Source organism: Malus domestica, chromosome 01 (assembly GCF_042453785.1).
Source record: "Malus domestica chromosome 01, GDT2T_hap1".
Lineage (NCBI taxonomy): Eukaryota > Viridiplantae > Streptophyta > Magnoliopsida > Rosales > Rosaceae > Malus > Malus domestica.
The window spans coordinates 24791381-24806918 of record NC_091661.1 but is presented as its reverse complement, the minus strand read 5'-3'; the positions used below and the strand labels follow the sequence as shown (position 1 = coordinate 24806918).

The following is a 15538-nucleotide window of genomic DNA, read 5'->3' as shown; positions in this document are numbered from 1 at the left end:
TCACTCGTTACCTCCACCAAACCTATCAAACTTTTGTATGGGCTTTACAACTTGAGCCCATGTTCTTTCCTACCAAATTGTTGACAACTGTGTGAGGTACAAGACAACGACGTCGTCCCCAGCTCTACACATTCCATTTCATCTCTCAGATTATTATAGGCACCTCCGTCACGTAGGGTTGCAGCCGCCCGCATCCTCAAATCTTTTGACGCTTTCTTCTCCCCAATCAAAAACCCTAATTTTTTATTCCCATTTTGATCCCCATCTTTCTTTTTTCTAGAAAAAATTTCAATGCGTCGAGAACACAACATAAATAACAAATGTTATATACAATTGGTTGAAAAATTAAAAATAAAAAAATTAACTAATTATATTATTATACTTGTGGTACTGAGCAGTATTTCCGATACACTGAGATATCTCTGTTCTTTCTCTTCCCATATTCCCACTCTTTTTTCCCGAGAAAATTCACTTTTTCTCTTTTTTATACAAAATTATATTTCCCAAAAAGAAAAAACCACCAACCAAATCCAAAAGGCCAAAATTCGAAAAGAAACCTCCATAACATAACAGCTCAGTCCAAGGGAAAAAAAGGAGCGACCTTTTTCGCAGTTGGGATTTCTAGGGTTTCTTTCGAGGAGAAATCTGAGCCGTTCGAGGGAGGATCTGAGAACCCAACCGAATGGCATCGCAGGGGCAGGGAGGGATGGACCCTGCCGTGCTCGACGACATAATCAAGCGGCTCACGGAGGTCCGATTGGCCAGGCCGGGTAAGCAGGTTCAGCTCTCGGAGGCGGAGATCAAACAGCTCTGTGGCGCTTCCAGGGAAATCTTTCTTCAGCAGCCCAATTTGCTCGAGCTTGAAGCCCCAATCAAAATTTGCGGTAGGGTTTTTACATACCCACATACATTTCGATATAGTATATAATTTACTTTCCTGAAATTTTTACTGGCACTAAATTCTATTTGAATTTTTCCCCCTTTTGTGATTTTGCATGTTTTGATGGTTTTTTTGTGTGTGATTTTGTGATGGGTTTTCTTTTATTACTTGTCTGATATGAAATTACTTGTGGGAAATACTGTGGCAGATTAGATTTGAAGTTATTTGCGGTTGATATTGTAGTTTATGGAGTACCCATATTTATTTTTCTGTCGATTATCAAAGTTTTACTTTGAAAGGGAAAACATAAAATATGCTGCAGAAGTGGCTCAGCTTAGCTTTATCAGTGGCAAGCTACATTAGTAAATTATATACATACGGTGAATATGCGTGTTCATTTGCTGGTTATTGATGTTCTGATAAACAAGTTCTCGTTTTTCTTGTACAATGGGTTGATAGTTGTCTTGTATTTAATGTAGTTATGACAAGATTTTGGCTTTTTGATGATGTTATGTGCTGTTTAAGTTGGGGTCAATAACCCATTTCGTTTTAGTTTATTCCCATTTCCTGCAAAAATCTGGATATCCAACTCTGGTGTTTAATTGCTAATACTTCATTCATAGAAGTAAGAGCTTGGAATTTTAAGATGCCAAGCTATCATGTGTGTTTCTTTTTATAACTGTTTGTCCAATTGAATTGAAATCCTTGGTGTGCATTGTTCAATATTGTGTTCATTGAAACTATTGGTGTTTTTTACCTTCATTTGGGGAAATAAGGTTATCATGTAACCATGATAAAGCATTGACACAGATGACTTGGTGCAATCTGAACTTAGGTCTTGTATGACAACAGTACAAGGGTTGAAGATTAAAAAATTTATGCATCTTACTATGACTGTATTTAGTGAGTGAGTAGATCAGTCAAGGTTTTGGTAGTTAATTATATAAAAAAAAATTCCAGATTGTATCTCTAGATAAAGTGGCTAGTTTGCTCACTGTAGCCCATAGGTTTGTGGTTGTTTCGACTATTCTTTTAAGTTCACTGTTATACTTGTCCTTTTGTCCCAGGCTTTACGTTTCTGACCTGAGTTTTCCATTTTATCTACAGGTGACATTCATGGACAATACAGTGACCTTTTAAGGCTATTTGAATATGGTGGTTTTCCTCCCAGTGCAAATTATCTGTTCCTAGGTGACTATGTGGATCGTGGCAAGCAGAGTTTAGAAACAATATGCCTCTTGCTTGCCTATAAAATTAAGTATCCTGAGAACTTCTTTCTGCTGAGAGGAAATCATGAATGTGCTTCTATTAATCGTATATATGGATTCTATGACGAGTGCAAGCGACGATTTAACGTGAGACTTTGGAAATCCTTCACGGACAGCTTTAACTGTCTTCCTGTGGCAGCTCTTATAGATGACAAAATTTTATGCATGCATGGTGGTCTTTCCCCTGATTTGACAAACTTGGATCAGATCAGAAACTTAACTCGTCCGACTGCTGTTCCTGATACTGGATTGCTTTGCGATTTGCTATGGTCAGATCCTGGTAGAGATGTTAAGGGATGGGGAATGAATGACAGAGGTGTCTCGTATACATTCGGCGCCGATAAGGTGGCAGAATTCTTAACGAAACATGATTTGGACCTTGTTTGTCGTGCTCATCAGGTTAGTGACTATTCTGCTTCCCTTCGTTCTACTCAAGCTAACTTCGTTTGGAACTGAAACAAGTTCTTCTTCTGTAGGTTGTGGAAGATGGTTATGAGTTCTTTGCGGACAGGCAACTTGTTACAATTTTTTCAGCTCCCAACTACTGTGGTGAGTTTGACAATGCTGGTGCAATGATGAGTGTAGATGAAAACTTAATGTGCTCTTTCCAGATTCTTAAGCCGGCTGAGAAAAAAGCCAAGTTCATGATGTCAACAAAAATGTGATGATTGCAATACCACTGCTCCAGTCTTGAACCAGGTCAGTTGATTATTGTTGCATTCACTAGCTCTGTGTGTGTGTGTGTGTCTGCGTTATGTTATCTACGTTATTGTTGTAGTTCTTTTGAATTTGTGTAAGTGAATGTGCAGCTATATGGGAATTATTACTTATTACACTAGCAGGGTGTGAGTGTGCCATGCCATATGCCATCTATGTTATTGCTTTACTTTTTTTAATTTTCCAGATGTGTGAAGGTTCATGTGCACCTATATGTGAATGTTATTAATTATATGTTATTCTTCTTATCCTTGGAAGGCTTGTGTAGTTTACAAACTCTGTTAATTAATTTATTAATCCATAAATTCAAACTCCATTGATTTCTTATATGGTCATCAATTAGTTATGTTGTTTACTTTTCCTATTTGTCGTCAAGCATTTGGGACCACATTTCTTTAAACATGAAAACCGTGAAGATGCACATTCGAGCTTTTACTTTGAAAAAGGTAGGTTTTATTTAATCTTTAGGAATTAACATATCTCAGCAGTTTTTCTGCCATTTCACTGGAACTTCATATTTTTTCGGTATGGGTTCTTTCTCTCCCCTCTCCCCTCTCCCCTCTCCCCTCTCCCCCTCCTCTCAACTTTAGGAGGTACATTTTCTAGTGTGACTTGAACTGTTGTCTTTCTTTAAGAACAGAAGGAAAACACTGGCCTTTTGAATGAATATAATTTGGATTTCTCCAGTTGTACACAAGTCATTTGTTAAGGCACTTTTTGCTTGGCAAAATCATTGGATCATGTCTTCATCATTGGTCGTCTAGTGTCAAACTATGTGGTTTGAATAACCTTACAGTTGCTAGTTATCAGTTTGAAGACATTGTTTTGTGTGGATCGATGGACGGATGTTCCCCTGCTACAACAAATTGTTTCAGACTTCGTCGTATTGCTAGCTACATGCTTGTTGCCTCATGATCTGGTAGAAGTCATTACTATAATTAGGTCTTACTAGTCAGCACCAAATTTCCTTTCTCAATCATATGGACCAGTAATACTGCCACACATTTCCTGTTGAGTTTTAAAATTTAATGAACTTTTCACACTTTCACAATAAATTAACGCACTCAACAATCATTGGTTTAAAAACAAGAAGACATGTTTTATGATATCATTGATCCTGGTTAGTCAGGTCCCAAGCATTGTCCATTACTAAGCAGTAGTATGGTATGAGTGGGTTGTTTTTTACGGTTAAGATGCACATTTTGAGTCGAGCAAACTGAGGTATTGCATAGTGTAATTGGTTTGTAATTCATTGATGCAAGTCATTTTGGCCCTATCTTAATGAGCCCAATTTCAACCCCCTTTGATTTTTTACTATCCTGAACAGTGCTCGTAGAAAAGATCCTGTAGTTCTGGCGCTAGCCTTGTGATTATGCAGATTCTTGTTAACTTTGACTTGTTTATCGTCTGTTGACCGATTGCAATGCTAGTCTATGTGCTAATTGCAACACATCAGTCTGTTAACTTTCTGCCATTACCCTCTTTATTTACTTGTTTGTCCTCTTGCAGGCATTTTTTCCCTTCTTTTGTGGGGCAACTTGGCGGAAAATGAAGGTTGGCCCGCCTCAGAACCTTCCTTCATCTCTAGTAGAATCCAAGTACTTAAGCTGGGGAGAAGCTATGGAAGCTGGTTGTTGGGAGAAATACTCTGGAGTCGCCTGAGGCAGAAGCATTTTATATTTCCTCGTTCCCCTTTCTCTGTAATGCGTATTCCGCAACGTTTGTGTACATATAATTTGGTCTGTCGACGCACTGCTGTGCTTTCCATGGAGGCCAACAGCAATGGCGTCATTTCACTCCCCAAAGACGTCTCCAGTTTTCTTAGAGTATTAGCAATATAACTCATTGATTGAACGGTTTGTTAACGACGCTTTAAGCTTACTTTTGGTGTTAAGAGATGGTCAATTGCTACTGGTGGCTCTGTGTGTGTTGCATCTTATTATTTTGGTCAAGGCATCATTAATTATGTCTTTTCCAATCTTGCTGATTTATACATGGCCGTTAATGTGAAGAAAATATATGAATCACAGTTTGACACGTGCATCTAATCGTTTCTTTTCGTGATTGTAACGAATTACTTTTGCACGTGTCAGATTGCGATTTGCATTGCATCAAGGAGCCAAACACCTGAATCCTTCCATGGAAGGAGAAACTTTTCGGTGTGTTAGAAACACAATCTGATACATCAATTGTTCTAATACAAATGATTGGATACCTGAAAAAAATAATTTCAACCATTTTTATTATGAACTTGGTGTACGGGGCAGTGTTTTGGAACTTATAGAATCAAACGGTTGTGGTCAATTCTGTTTTAGATATGTTTATTTATTTGGAATGAATGAAGTATGTAGTATTGGATATCGAAGATAAGAAATAAGTATTGATTGTTCTTTTTAATTTTTTTTTTTATCAAACGATGGATTTTATTATATTATATTAGATGTTAGGTTAGGATGAATTTGAATTTACCTCGTCGTAACGTGGGCCGTAAAGGCGCTCACTTATTTACCTCTCTGCCAGATTTAAAATTTTCGCCCTCTGTTTTTCAATTTCTCGGTAGGGTTTTTCCCATTCGACAAAAACCCATATTTTAAAAATTCAAACAAATAAATCGAAATTTAAAAAAACCACCTCTTCCTTTTCGTGATTTGGTTTCACAATTTCTTCGACCTCAGTTTCAAAAACAATCCAAGAAATACTTACAACTGAATTTTCCGGGGAATTGGAGCTTGGTAGATTCGAAGAAAGAAGGAAAGAAAACACAAATCGGAAAAGTTGGGAAGAAAGTGGGGGACAATGAGTACTGGGTTGGATCCGTCGATGACTTTGCTGGCAGCAAGCGGCGGCGACACCGTGAAGCTCTTCGATGTGTCGGACAAGTCCGCCGATCCCCTCGTTTTGAGCTACACTCCTTCTCCTGGTTCCCATGTCAATTCGCTCAAGTGGAATCACACTAGTCAGTCTCTCTCTCTCTCTCTCCCTCCCCTCAATTGGATGATGGGTTTTGCTTTCTGCTGTCTGTGTTTATAGGCTTTGAAAAAAAAAGGATCTTTGTAAACGAGAAAATTTTGGTCAATTTTTGCTGCATTTTCTTAGCTGCCAAACAGTGGGTTTAGTTTATTCAATGTGGGTTGTGTTTTGCAGATATGGTGGTGGCTAGTGCTGGAGATGACAAGAAGATATCGTTGTGGAATAAGAATGGGAAGAGCATGGGCACCATTCCGCTGGCCGGAACCGAAAGCGGAGACGGCATTGAGGTAATTCAGTTACAATTATATAATTGAAGTAGATTTGGCGTGACAGTAATGTGAAAAGGTAAATGCTTGAGAGAATGTGTTGGGTTAGTAGTTGATATTCTGCTGGTGGAACTATTTATGCAGGAGTCTATATTGGCTCTCAGCTTCGGTAACAGGGTTTCTAGATACATCTGTTCGGGTGGAACCGGTCAGGTTGTAAGAATATGGGATTTGCAGAGAAAGCGGTGTATCAAATGGTTGAGGGGTCACTCTAGTACGATTACGGGTGCAATGTACAATTTCAAAGATGAGCACTTGGCTTCCATCAGTCTTAATGGGGACGTCATACTTCACAACCTTGCATCTGGTGCAAGGACTACTGAACTCAAGGACCCCAATCAACAGGTTGTCTTCTCGTTGCATCTTTTGCGTTGAATATTACCATGGTCTTTGTGGCTTTGAGTCCTTAGTTTCCAAACTAATTGGTTGTTTGCTGGTTTTTAAGACCAGGTACTAAGAGTGCTTGACTATTCCCGGATTAGCCGACACCTTCTTGTGACAGCAGGTGATGGTGGGTCTGTACATTTGTGGGACACAACCGCTCGTAGCCCAAAGGTTTGTAGTAGGTTTAATCAAATATTGATGCTGTGCTGGGTTCTCTTGGCCTTTTGTGTTTGCATTCCCATTGGGAGATGGAAATTAAATTTTGTTCCCGGTCATGGAAAACAGGCATATTTGAAACAGAGATTAGTTACATTTCCCTTTTTTTTTTTTACAACTTTCCGACTCCCCAAACCCAAAGAGAGCATTGATCTTTGATAGCAGTAATGGTCAAGTATTATCCCTTTATTAACTTTCTTGTTTATCACTTCCGCTGTATTAAATCTAGGCATTGTTGTTAAGTTGAAAAATACTCACTTCCCCCATTGAGTCTTGTTTCTCTTAGTTTATGTTTTACTTGTAATTGAATTGGTTTGTTTCTTTCTTCTTATCTTCCCTTTTTCAAACTCTTTTACGCAGGTTTCTTGGCTGAAGCAGCATTCTGCACCAACTGCTGGTATCAGTTTCTCTCCATCTAATGACAAGGTCTCATAAATACATATAACTTTACATTTTGTAGTCCATTATTTTTTATAAGACAAGAAGGCTATATATCAAGTGCTACTAAATTGTGAAGATTTTTCTTAGAGTCAGAATATGTAGAGACGTATTAACTAAGCCTTCTGATATTCAAAATATTTTCCTCTTGATAGGTGTTTGCTACAGTTGGGCTTGATAAGAAGTTGTATACTTACGACACAGGGTCGAGACAACCTTCACATTGCATTTCCTATAAAGCACCTTTCTCTTCATTGGCATTTAGAGGTGATGGTTGGGTATTGGCAGCTGGGACAAGCAGTGGTGATGTGGTGTTCTACGATGTCCGTGGTAAACCAGAGCCCTTCACTGGTATTCGTGCTTATAGTAGTTCAGAGGTCTCTCTCTCTCTCTCTCTCTCTCTCTCTCTCTCTCTCTGCACTGTTCCTTGAAACATTGAATTTTGGAAAAACTTGTGTTGTCTCTAGTATTTTTTATTTTCCTATCCTTTATAAAATCCAAATTATTTAACACTAGGTGTCGTTTTCATTACTAAGGATCAAGATACCTCATCATGAGGATTAGGGGTCGGGCTCAAACTTTCGATATCCTTGGTTAGGTAGATATATCACAAGGATGTTCTCATGGGGACACACACTAGGGTGTTTAGCTTTTAACAAGCAGTCTTCATGTATGACTCAGTAGGGTGTTTCACTTTGTTTGTACTAATCGTTTATAGCATTCATCAGGCTGTTACAAGTCTATGCTGGCAAAGGTCAAAACCTGTCGTTGTAAACGAAAGCAATTGTACTGTTGAGACTGCTCTTTTAGGAGATGCTGTTGAAGATTCAATCCTTATGCCAGACCAACTTCCTTCTGTGACTTCATCAAGTCTTTCTCTATCTATGGCAGTATCTAGTTCTCGAAATTCAGGCCGTTCAAGTTTATCTGCAGAGACAACTTCAGTTACAGCAGCTGGCAGTGGACTAACATCAAGCATACTTTGTGTATCTACTGGAGAGGATACACCGCAACGAGGTCGTTTATGGCCTGGTGGAACATTGCATAGATTGCATCCTCCTCGATCTACTTATAACTTCAAGGATGATATGGAGGTGTTCTCCCCTCTTGTGGACGTTCATCCAATCACACCTTCACTTGACAAACTTTGGGATGATGACAAATCAAAGAAGGATAATTTGTCCGGTAGGAGATTCCCTTTTGCAGAAGATGGGGCCAGTGATCATCCAATATTTGATTGGAAACCCAGTTCAACATCTACACAGGTCTCAGTTATCCATATCTTTAATTTTCTTGGATGAATGCTTAATGTGAAATGTTCCAATTTTTTTTTTTTTTTTTTTTTTTTGAACAGACGATATTATCTACACTAAGTAGAACTATTTTAATCTTCTTAACAATTGTTTTTTCGACTAACAACTTAACAAGTTCAGTTCTTACCATTAGATTTCTGGACTAGCATGTCTTTATTGTTCTGTAAATGGTAAACCAAATGAAATGTTAGATTGAACGTAACCATGTATGCTAGGCAGCTAGAGTGTAGTTACTCCTATGTAAGTAAATTCATTTGCTATTTTTGGGGTGGGGGTGTTAAATTTCATGATGCCTTTGTTGCATATGCATTGTTCTGAATGATAATTTGTGTTATTCCTTGGTGCAGGATGACATAAAATCGTCATTTGCACTATTAGAATCAACTCCTGCACCATCTTCCAAGAGCGAAGACCCATCCATCACCCCTCCAGAAGCTTGGGGTGGTGAGAGATTTTCTGATAAGTTCCGCCAGCCAATCACTTTTACATCTCGCATTGGGATGTCGGCTCAGACATCAGGACCAACTTTATCTGGACTGCCAGATATGTCTTTAACAGCAAAGTTTGCAAATTTGCGCACCAAAGATTTGTCTTCCATTCAGGAGACTTCATTAGGATTTCCAGAACACATTTCTTCGAGTGCTATGCCTATGTCCCCTGGTAACAAAGCCCTCTTGGGACAGGCTAACCTTGATTCACCAACATCTTTGACCTTGCCTCGGAGATTCTCAACTTATGCAGAGAGGATAAGCACTACTTCGAACTTCAGTGATCGAACGTCCCTAGCAGTGAGTTCGCCAAAAACAAAGAAAACAGGAGCCGAAGGCAGAGAAGAACTGTTGAATAGCATCTTGTCAAAGTCAGATACATCAACTGCCACAGAATCAGGGGTTCTTCCAGCAATGAATGTATGGGTAACAGATTTATTGGATAAGTCATCGTCTTTGATTTGGTCATATTACATGCTTTCACCTCTTGATTTTATGCTGTCATTCAAATTGGAAACCAGTGATGAAATTTGTTAGGAGAAGCCACCACCGATGTTTATCATGTTGCCCTTTACCGTCATACTAGAATATTATTGTTAACTCGACGATGATGATTGTGACAGGGTGGAAGTTCACATCTCCAAAATGCACCCCAACAAGATGCACAGCAGGGAAGTTCCTTTACATTTCAGATTTTTCAACGTACTCTAGAAGAAACTCTCGATTCTTTTCAGAAATCCATACATGAAGATATGAGGAACCTTCATATAGAAATTTTAAGGCAATTTCATATGCAAGAGGTACGCATCTGCTATGTTGTAGTTCCCTTTTCATTTTCATGTAGTTCCTAATGCATTTTCTGGAATCATTTCACAGACAGAAATGTCAAATGTGATGACTGCAATGCTGGAAAACCAAGCTGAGCTGATGAAAGAAGTTAAGTCTCTCCGGAAAGAAAACCAGCAGCTCCGGCAATTGCTTTGAGCATCGGTGACGATTGTTAATTGTTTTGATTATTTTTTGTGGATTTGGGATACGTCTGTTGTTCAGTGTTGTAATTTGCTCTCCATCAGCGGTCGTTTGTTCTATAGGTAGACTAGAATTGCTTCTCTCGGCCGGTGGGGCGAGGTTTAAAGAACAGGTAGAAATGCAAGTGCTATAGGAAGTAGAGTTTGTAAGCATGTACAGAATGATCATTCCCTGCCAGAATGAAGGCTTTGATTCGGGTGAAAATTACAAGCATTATGATGTTTCAGCTCATATTACTCCACTCCTACTGTTACACAATCGAGCTCGTCTTCAAATCTCTTGGACATGCTTTCAGGGTAGAAGATCCCAACTCGCATCGAGTATTAGAGCACATTCAAACGAGCACTAAGTCAGCTAGGTTATGAGAGATCTTCGAGGGATGTTAACTAAAATGATTTGCTTTTCTGAAAAACATGACTGAAATTGCAGATATTATTGTCTTTCATACAAACAAATCCGTCGACAAAGAAATGAAACGTCTCAATAAGGTCGTGTTGTTATAGCGATACAGGGGTGAGGAAAATAGCCCCACCCTCAAACAAAACGCCGGTATCTTGTTTAAATGTAGCCGCTAAGAAACGCCGACACGAAATATGTGGCAGTTGAGAACATACAGTATGTAGCAGAAGCACGTTGAGGCAGTCGGCACTTGACCACCTCGGAGTCCCTGGGAAATTAGAACGGTTCATGGCTTTTCCCAAGCGAATACAGAAAATCTTGAAGTTCGACAGACTTGCAAATAGGAGGCTTCAGCTTCGTAGTACGCCTCATTTCTTGATGAATCTCAACACATCGCCAACAAGATGTAACGAACCAGTTACAAGGACCTGATATATAAACTTTGGTTCCATGAAAGTGAAAAACAAAATATACCAACCTCCTAAAAACCGGCATTACCTGAAAACGGACAGATTTACTTTGCCGGACACTGTCCCTGAGCCATTGTATAGCTGACGGGAGGGACGGAAAAACTGCACTATTTTCGCAACTTTTGACGGCGATTTCCTTATCATCTGTTAGTTCTTCACGAACAGTGCCTGCGCTATTGTCATCGCCTCCTATTAAACTCAAAATATACAAACACTTCCAACTGGGAAATACAGTGCACTCCTGAATTATATGGTATGTGTATATATGTGTGTATATACATATGTTGTTTGAAGACCAAGTTAACTTAATTGACATTTTATGTTATAAGCCACATACCTTTGTTACCCATCATTAAATTTTCCCACACTTTTTGAAGAGCGAACTGCCACGACAAATCCACCTGAGAATCAGTCGGAGGCAAGGAATGCGATCCGACCTTGTGATTCACTGATGTGTTTGGTACAAACAGAGCCTTCTTGAAGTAGACACCTAAAACCAAAATCTCATAAGTTCCTTCAAAAAATAGTTCAAGAAAGTTGAAGGAAGGTGAGGTACCGCCATAAAACCAATTGGCAATAGGGGAGTGGCCTAATTCCTTATAAACCCGTCTTAACTTTCCAATCACGGATCCTCACAAAATTCATTGTAGATCAAATATATAAAGAATGAATCTGAACCTATAAATTCCTTTTAGATCTTCAAAAGACGAAAATTCAGGGGATTACATCAAGTAATGTGTATGCTCACCGTGACTGGCACATGTTTTCATCAGGTTCGGAAGAAGCAACTGAGGATCCCTCACTGACATACAATTAAACAGCAATATCTGCAAGTATTTATCATCATCTTTTTCTCAGTAACAGCAAGAGGAAAATGAATATCTCCAAGGCTTGTAAAATAAAGCGTCTACCTGTTCTGAATTCTTCCTGACTGTTTCAATAGGGTGCCTCTGTACCCAATCATGTGATGATCTAGAAGTACCGGGTGGCTGAACAGAATGAGAAAACCATCTAGCGCATATTTCCATGCTTTCTGGGCTATGTGCACCGTCCAAATAAAACACGAGATCTTCAGGGCTTTCGCTGTTAATAAAGCGATCAGGAACTATTTGAGCCCGTCCTTGTAAACTGACTTTAGCAGTTAGTCCTTTGATGTATTGCTCCGGCAGAGAGGTCTGTTCCATTTGTATATGCATATAGATCCATCAACATAGATATCAAGAATAAAGCGGAGAGCTGATTGCTCATAGAACTTACACTATGTTCGGGGTATTCAAGGTGACCGGTCCTCTGGAGCCATGTAGAGGACAGTGCAATAGCAAGACCAGCATTAACATACTGGTGCTCGCCTTCTAGCCCAAGTTTTAAGCCATTCAGCATATTAGGATCCAACGGTCGTACGAGTTGAAGGGGTACCTGGAACCAGCATAATCTCTCAGTTCATTGAAGACATTCTGTGAGTTTTCTATTTAGCTCATGCTCCTTCCAACATGGTAGTTATGACTTAACAACTTTGTAGTCCTTAAAGAACCTAAATTCAGAATCCTACGACTTCCGATAAAACATAAGTATCCTAGGATTGCAGAAGAATGCAAGTTGAGACTTAAGCTGCAAAGGGTGCCAGTGAATGTTTAAGAGCATGTCAGTACTTAAAGGGGTTCTTAAAACAACAATGTGCACAGAACGTATCTCAAAACTTTGATATAATTATCTGTTCGTTAGGAGTTCATCTACTTATTAGATGAGCGCTTGTATATTACAGTTTTTCTAGAAGAGACATCAAATTTCTTACATTCTGTATCATGCATTTTCAATTCTGAGGGAAACAAAATCAGTGAAGGGTAATGTCATGCAACCTACATCCAACCGAGAAGCCTTCTCTTCCAGTACACGCATTGCTTCATCAGGTTGAGGCACAGTAAAGGCAGGAACCCTAGACTGAATTGAAAGCAAAAACAATGGGTACAGTAACAGAAGTGAGTCTAAGTTCTGTGAGACATATTACCAGTCATCATATGCATTTGAAAAATGTAATTTTAATGAAAACCTTGAAGATTCCAGCCTTCTCCCCTGCAATTGCTCCCAGAGTATTTCCTATTTATAGCATACAACAAAGAAAACAAAATCAATTATGCGTATTAGACATCCGTGGACATGTATTAATCTTTGTATATCGTGTTGCTAGACAATCTGGACTGCACATTCAAGCAATAATCCACTTGATCAATGGCCCAAAATGACAGTTCAGACACCAGAACATGCCAGCTAGTAATTGTATAGCATTTCAACTACATAAAACATTTGCATATGTTCTTTGTATTTATATTTTCAATTAAAATGTCTCAATTACTCACATGTAAATATATAGGTTTGAGAAAACACTAACCAAGAATCTCCATGTGGTCATAGCCAAGGGAAGATATACCACAGACAACAGGTGCCTGAACCTGAAACGTTAATGCATCCGTACTCGGTTATTGTCAAAGTAAGCGAATTAATGAATTTCGTACTCAAATACCATTTCACATACCACATTCGTTGCATCAAACCTACCGCCTAACCCAACCTCCAGGATAGCAACATCTACCTGCATAGAAGATTAAAATAAAAGCAACATTTCTGATTCACATCATCGATATCAGTAGCATTTCTGGAGAGGAAGGATGTTACATGGAAGCAACCAAGAAGATATGCATCAAACCTGTTCTGCTGCAAATATTTTGAAGGCAAGCAAGGCAAGGAAGCGAAAGTAGGTAGGCATTGGTATATCGTCAGTAGCTTTTTCCTGCATTTGCAATACAAAGTTTTACATTGATCAATACATAGCAGAACGAAAAAGTGCTAATTCACAATTACAAACACAGGCATCGAAAGAATAGAAAGACGCCCAGCAAAGATAAAAGAAAACCAAGCACGGATTACCTCAAGTCTCTCGAAACACCACCAGAAATATGCTAAAAATTTCTCTTCATTGATGTCCACACTGTAGCAATCAACCAAAACAAGAAAATTTAAATTTTTGAAGGCAAACACATTGCATAAAAACTTACAAAACTTACTTGGTAACATGGCAGTTATATGAAAGCAACTAGGCCTACGCTTACCCTAAACTCACCCATCCAACCGAAATCTTTCTCGAACATCAATGAGATGAGGAGACGTGAAAAGTCCAGTGCGAAAACCGCAATGGCGTAATATCGACTCTGTGAAGGTGCAGGTGGATCCCTTTCCAATCCCCCAAAACAAGAAAACAGCAATCAGTCCCACATCATACATAAACAAGTAACTAAGGCCAGTGTATATATAGAGAGTCACAGTACTAAAGAAAAGTTTGTAACTTCAAATATATTAACGATAAAGTGTAGCGATTTTAGCACTTCTCTTGAACCATCTGCGCTCTAAACTGAATATATTACAATTTTTTCCGCACTCGCAAGTCACAAGAGAAGTGTGAAAATTACTAAACTCCAAAATTCTGTATATACCTTGCCTTTGGTGCCAGCAACGTGAATAATCTTCATCTGTGCAATTGGCTCCTCCAACTCCAGAATCTGCATGTTATTACATAAACGCCATTAATACTCGAATTTGCAAACACATGAGCTCAAATACGACGTCGCTTAACCAGTGAACAAAGCTCCTGTATTTTTCAGAAGCGAAAGAAAATTTACTTTGAGATAGTCGAAGAGGAGGTCGAAGCGGTCGCCCCTGTTGCTCTTATCGGCACGACTGCGTTTGGTGATCAAGGAGGATAGAGCGGCCAATGCCTTCTCGTAGGGAGTTGCCGGAGGCGGCGCCGAGGAGCCATTGCCGCCTGCATGCAAAACAACGAATGAATAGATAGGACGAGGAGGAGGAGGAGGAGGAGGAGGGGGTCGTATAATTTCGTATTTACCTGCTTCCACCATGGCGAGCGGAGTGGTTGGTTTAGATCTGAATCGAACGGAGAGTAATATGTATAGAAGGTGAGTATTTAAGCGCTAAAAGATAAAGGGATTGGGGTTGAAAGGTTGAAAAAATAAGGAACAAAGACATGGTGACGTGACGTGATGGATTAGCAAACGAACAAACCAAACATTTTTCTGCTGTGCGCAAATACCCTCTGCCAAGCCTGTCATGGTTAGTTAAAGACCTAACCGCCCGTGACTCGGGCTACGGACTCCGCTCCTGGGAACTTGGACACCCATGCAGGAGGCCATGCCAAACGTCCTAAGTTAGTTTCGAGTCCAAAACCAAAATCAAACCGTCTGAACATGGACAGAGCTATAAAAAATTTCTAGTGGGGCAACCGAAAATAGTTAAGAAAACCTTATTATAGTATGGTTATACGCAATATGATATTAAGGATGATTTCAAATAATGATGTATCACAATTTTAATGTTACAAAAATTTCAACATAGTAGTAGAAAGTGGCAAAGTGATGAAAAAAATATAAGTACATGATAGGCAAGGGGATGGTTTTTTTGGTTGGAATGATAGAACAAGAGCACTATTGCTCATATAATATTTGATTTGGAGTATAAGTAGAATGAATGTATGTTGGATATTAGATACATATTTTCTTCAAAGATAACTGTGTATATTATATAATTATAGTCTGCAACTAAACATATTAATTACTTGAGTGGGGGCATCTGCC

The 15538-nt window shown here is 39.1% G+C and overlaps 3 protein-coding genes across 6 annotated transcripts; 2 read left to right on the top strand and 1 right to left on the bottom strand.

The window, feature by feature from the left end:
* Window positions 1-572: 572 nt before the first annotated feature.
* Window positions 573-4784, top strand: LOC103411866 (serine/threonine-protein phosphatase PP1 isozyme 4). Its single transcript, NM_001319251.2, has 4 exons — window positions 573-884; window positions 1988-2547; window positions 2625-2847; window positions 4375-4784. The coding sequence occupies exons 1-3, from the start codon at window positions 683-685 to the stop codon at window positions 2811-2813; spliced, it is 951 nt and encodes a 316-aa protein (NP_001306180.1). The 5' UTR covers window positions 573-682; the 3' UTR covers window positions 2814-2847; window positions 4375-4784.
* Window positions 4785-5334: 550 nt separating this feature from the next.
* LOC103411867 (protein NEDD1-like) lies at window positions 5335-10260 on the top strand. Its single transcript, XM_008350483.4, has 10 exons — window positions 5335-5821; window positions 6010-6122; window positions 6246-6506; window positions 6612-6716; window positions 7122-7187; window positions 7355-7576; window positions 7928-8464; window positions 8860-9420; window positions 9624-9800; window positions 9877-10260. Exons 1-10 carry the CDS (start codon window positions 5662-5664, stop codon window positions 9982-9984), a joined length of 2310 nt encoding a protein of 769 aa, XP_008348705.3. The 5' UTR covers window positions 5335-5661; the 3' UTR covers window positions 9985-10260.
* Window positions 10261-10424: 164 nt separating this feature from the next.
* LOC103444473 (folylpolyglutamate synthase-like) lies at window positions 10425-15138 on the bottom strand. 4 transcript variants are annotated; one of them, XR_011579362.1, is made up of 16 exons: window positions 14794-14982; window positions 14570-14712; window positions 14384-14449; window positions 14014-14123; window positions 13821-13881; window positions 13600-13683; window positions 13429-13485; window positions 13285-13345; window positions 12946-12992; window positions 12759-12836; window positions 12156-12314; window positions 11810-12073; window positions 11647-11725; window positions 11236-11388; window positions 10927-11071; window positions 10425-10868 (listed from the first exon to the last, which is right to left on the bottom strand). XR_011579362.1 is itself a non-coding variant. In XM_008383399.4 (16 exons), the coding sequence occupies exons 1-16, from the start codon at window positions 14804-14806 to the stop codon at window positions 10797-10799; spliced, it is 1575 nt and encodes a 524-aa protein (XP_008381621.1). In that variant the 5' UTR covers window positions 14807-15138; the 3' UTR covers window positions 10425-10796. The 4 variants fall into 4 exon arrangements, 2 of the variants coding, with proteins under 2 accessions (XP_008381621.1, XP_008381620.1); XR_011579360.1 differs by having other exon boundaries at window positions 10425-10856; XM_008383399.4 differs by having other exon boundaries at window positions 10425-10856; window positions 10927-11066; window positions 14794-15138.
* Window positions 15139-15538: the final 400 nt, after the last annotated feature.

What these genes read in the sequence shown, in the direction of transcription:
- LOC103411866 (NM_001319251.2), top strand. Translation starts at nt 683, where the DNA reads ATGGCATCGCAGGGGCAGGGAGGGATGGACCCTGCCGTGCTCGACGAC. An exon ending in AGCCCCAATCAAAATTTGCG is followed by an intron (nt 885 to 1,987) that starts GTAGGGTTTTTA and finishes TTTTATCTACAG; the next exon opens with GTGACATTCATGGACAATAC. An exon ending in TTGTTTGTCGTGCTCATCAG is followed by an intron (nt 2,548 to 2,624) that starts GTTAGTGACTAT and finishes CTTCTTCTGTAG; the next exon opens with GTTGTGGAAGATGGTTATGA.
- LOC103411867 (XM_008350483.4), top strand. Translation starts at nt 5,662, where the DNA reads ATGAGTACTGGGTTGGATCCGTCGATGACTTTGCTGGCAGCAAGCGGC. An exon ending in TCAAGGACCCCAATCAACAG is followed by an intron (nt 6,507 to 6,611) that starts GTTGTCTTCTCG and finishes TTTTAAGACCAG; the next exon opens with GTACTAAGAGTGCTTGACTA. An exon ending in CCAGTTCAACATCTACACAG is followed by an intron (nt 8,465 to 8,859) that starts GTCTCAGTTATC and finishes TCCTTGGTGCAG; the next exon opens with GATGACATAAAATCGTCATT.
- LOC103444473 (XM_008383398.4), bottom strand. An exon ending in TTGCTGGCACCAAAGGCAAG is followed by an intron (nt 14,124 to 14,383) that starts GTATATACAGAA and finishes GGGATTGGAAAG; the next exon opens with GGATCCACCTGCACCTTCAC. An exon ending in TCAGGAAGAATTCAGAACAG is followed by an intron (nt 11,726 to 11,809) that starts GTAGACGCTTTA and finishes AAATACTTGCAG; the next exon opens with ATATTGCTGTTTAATTGTAT.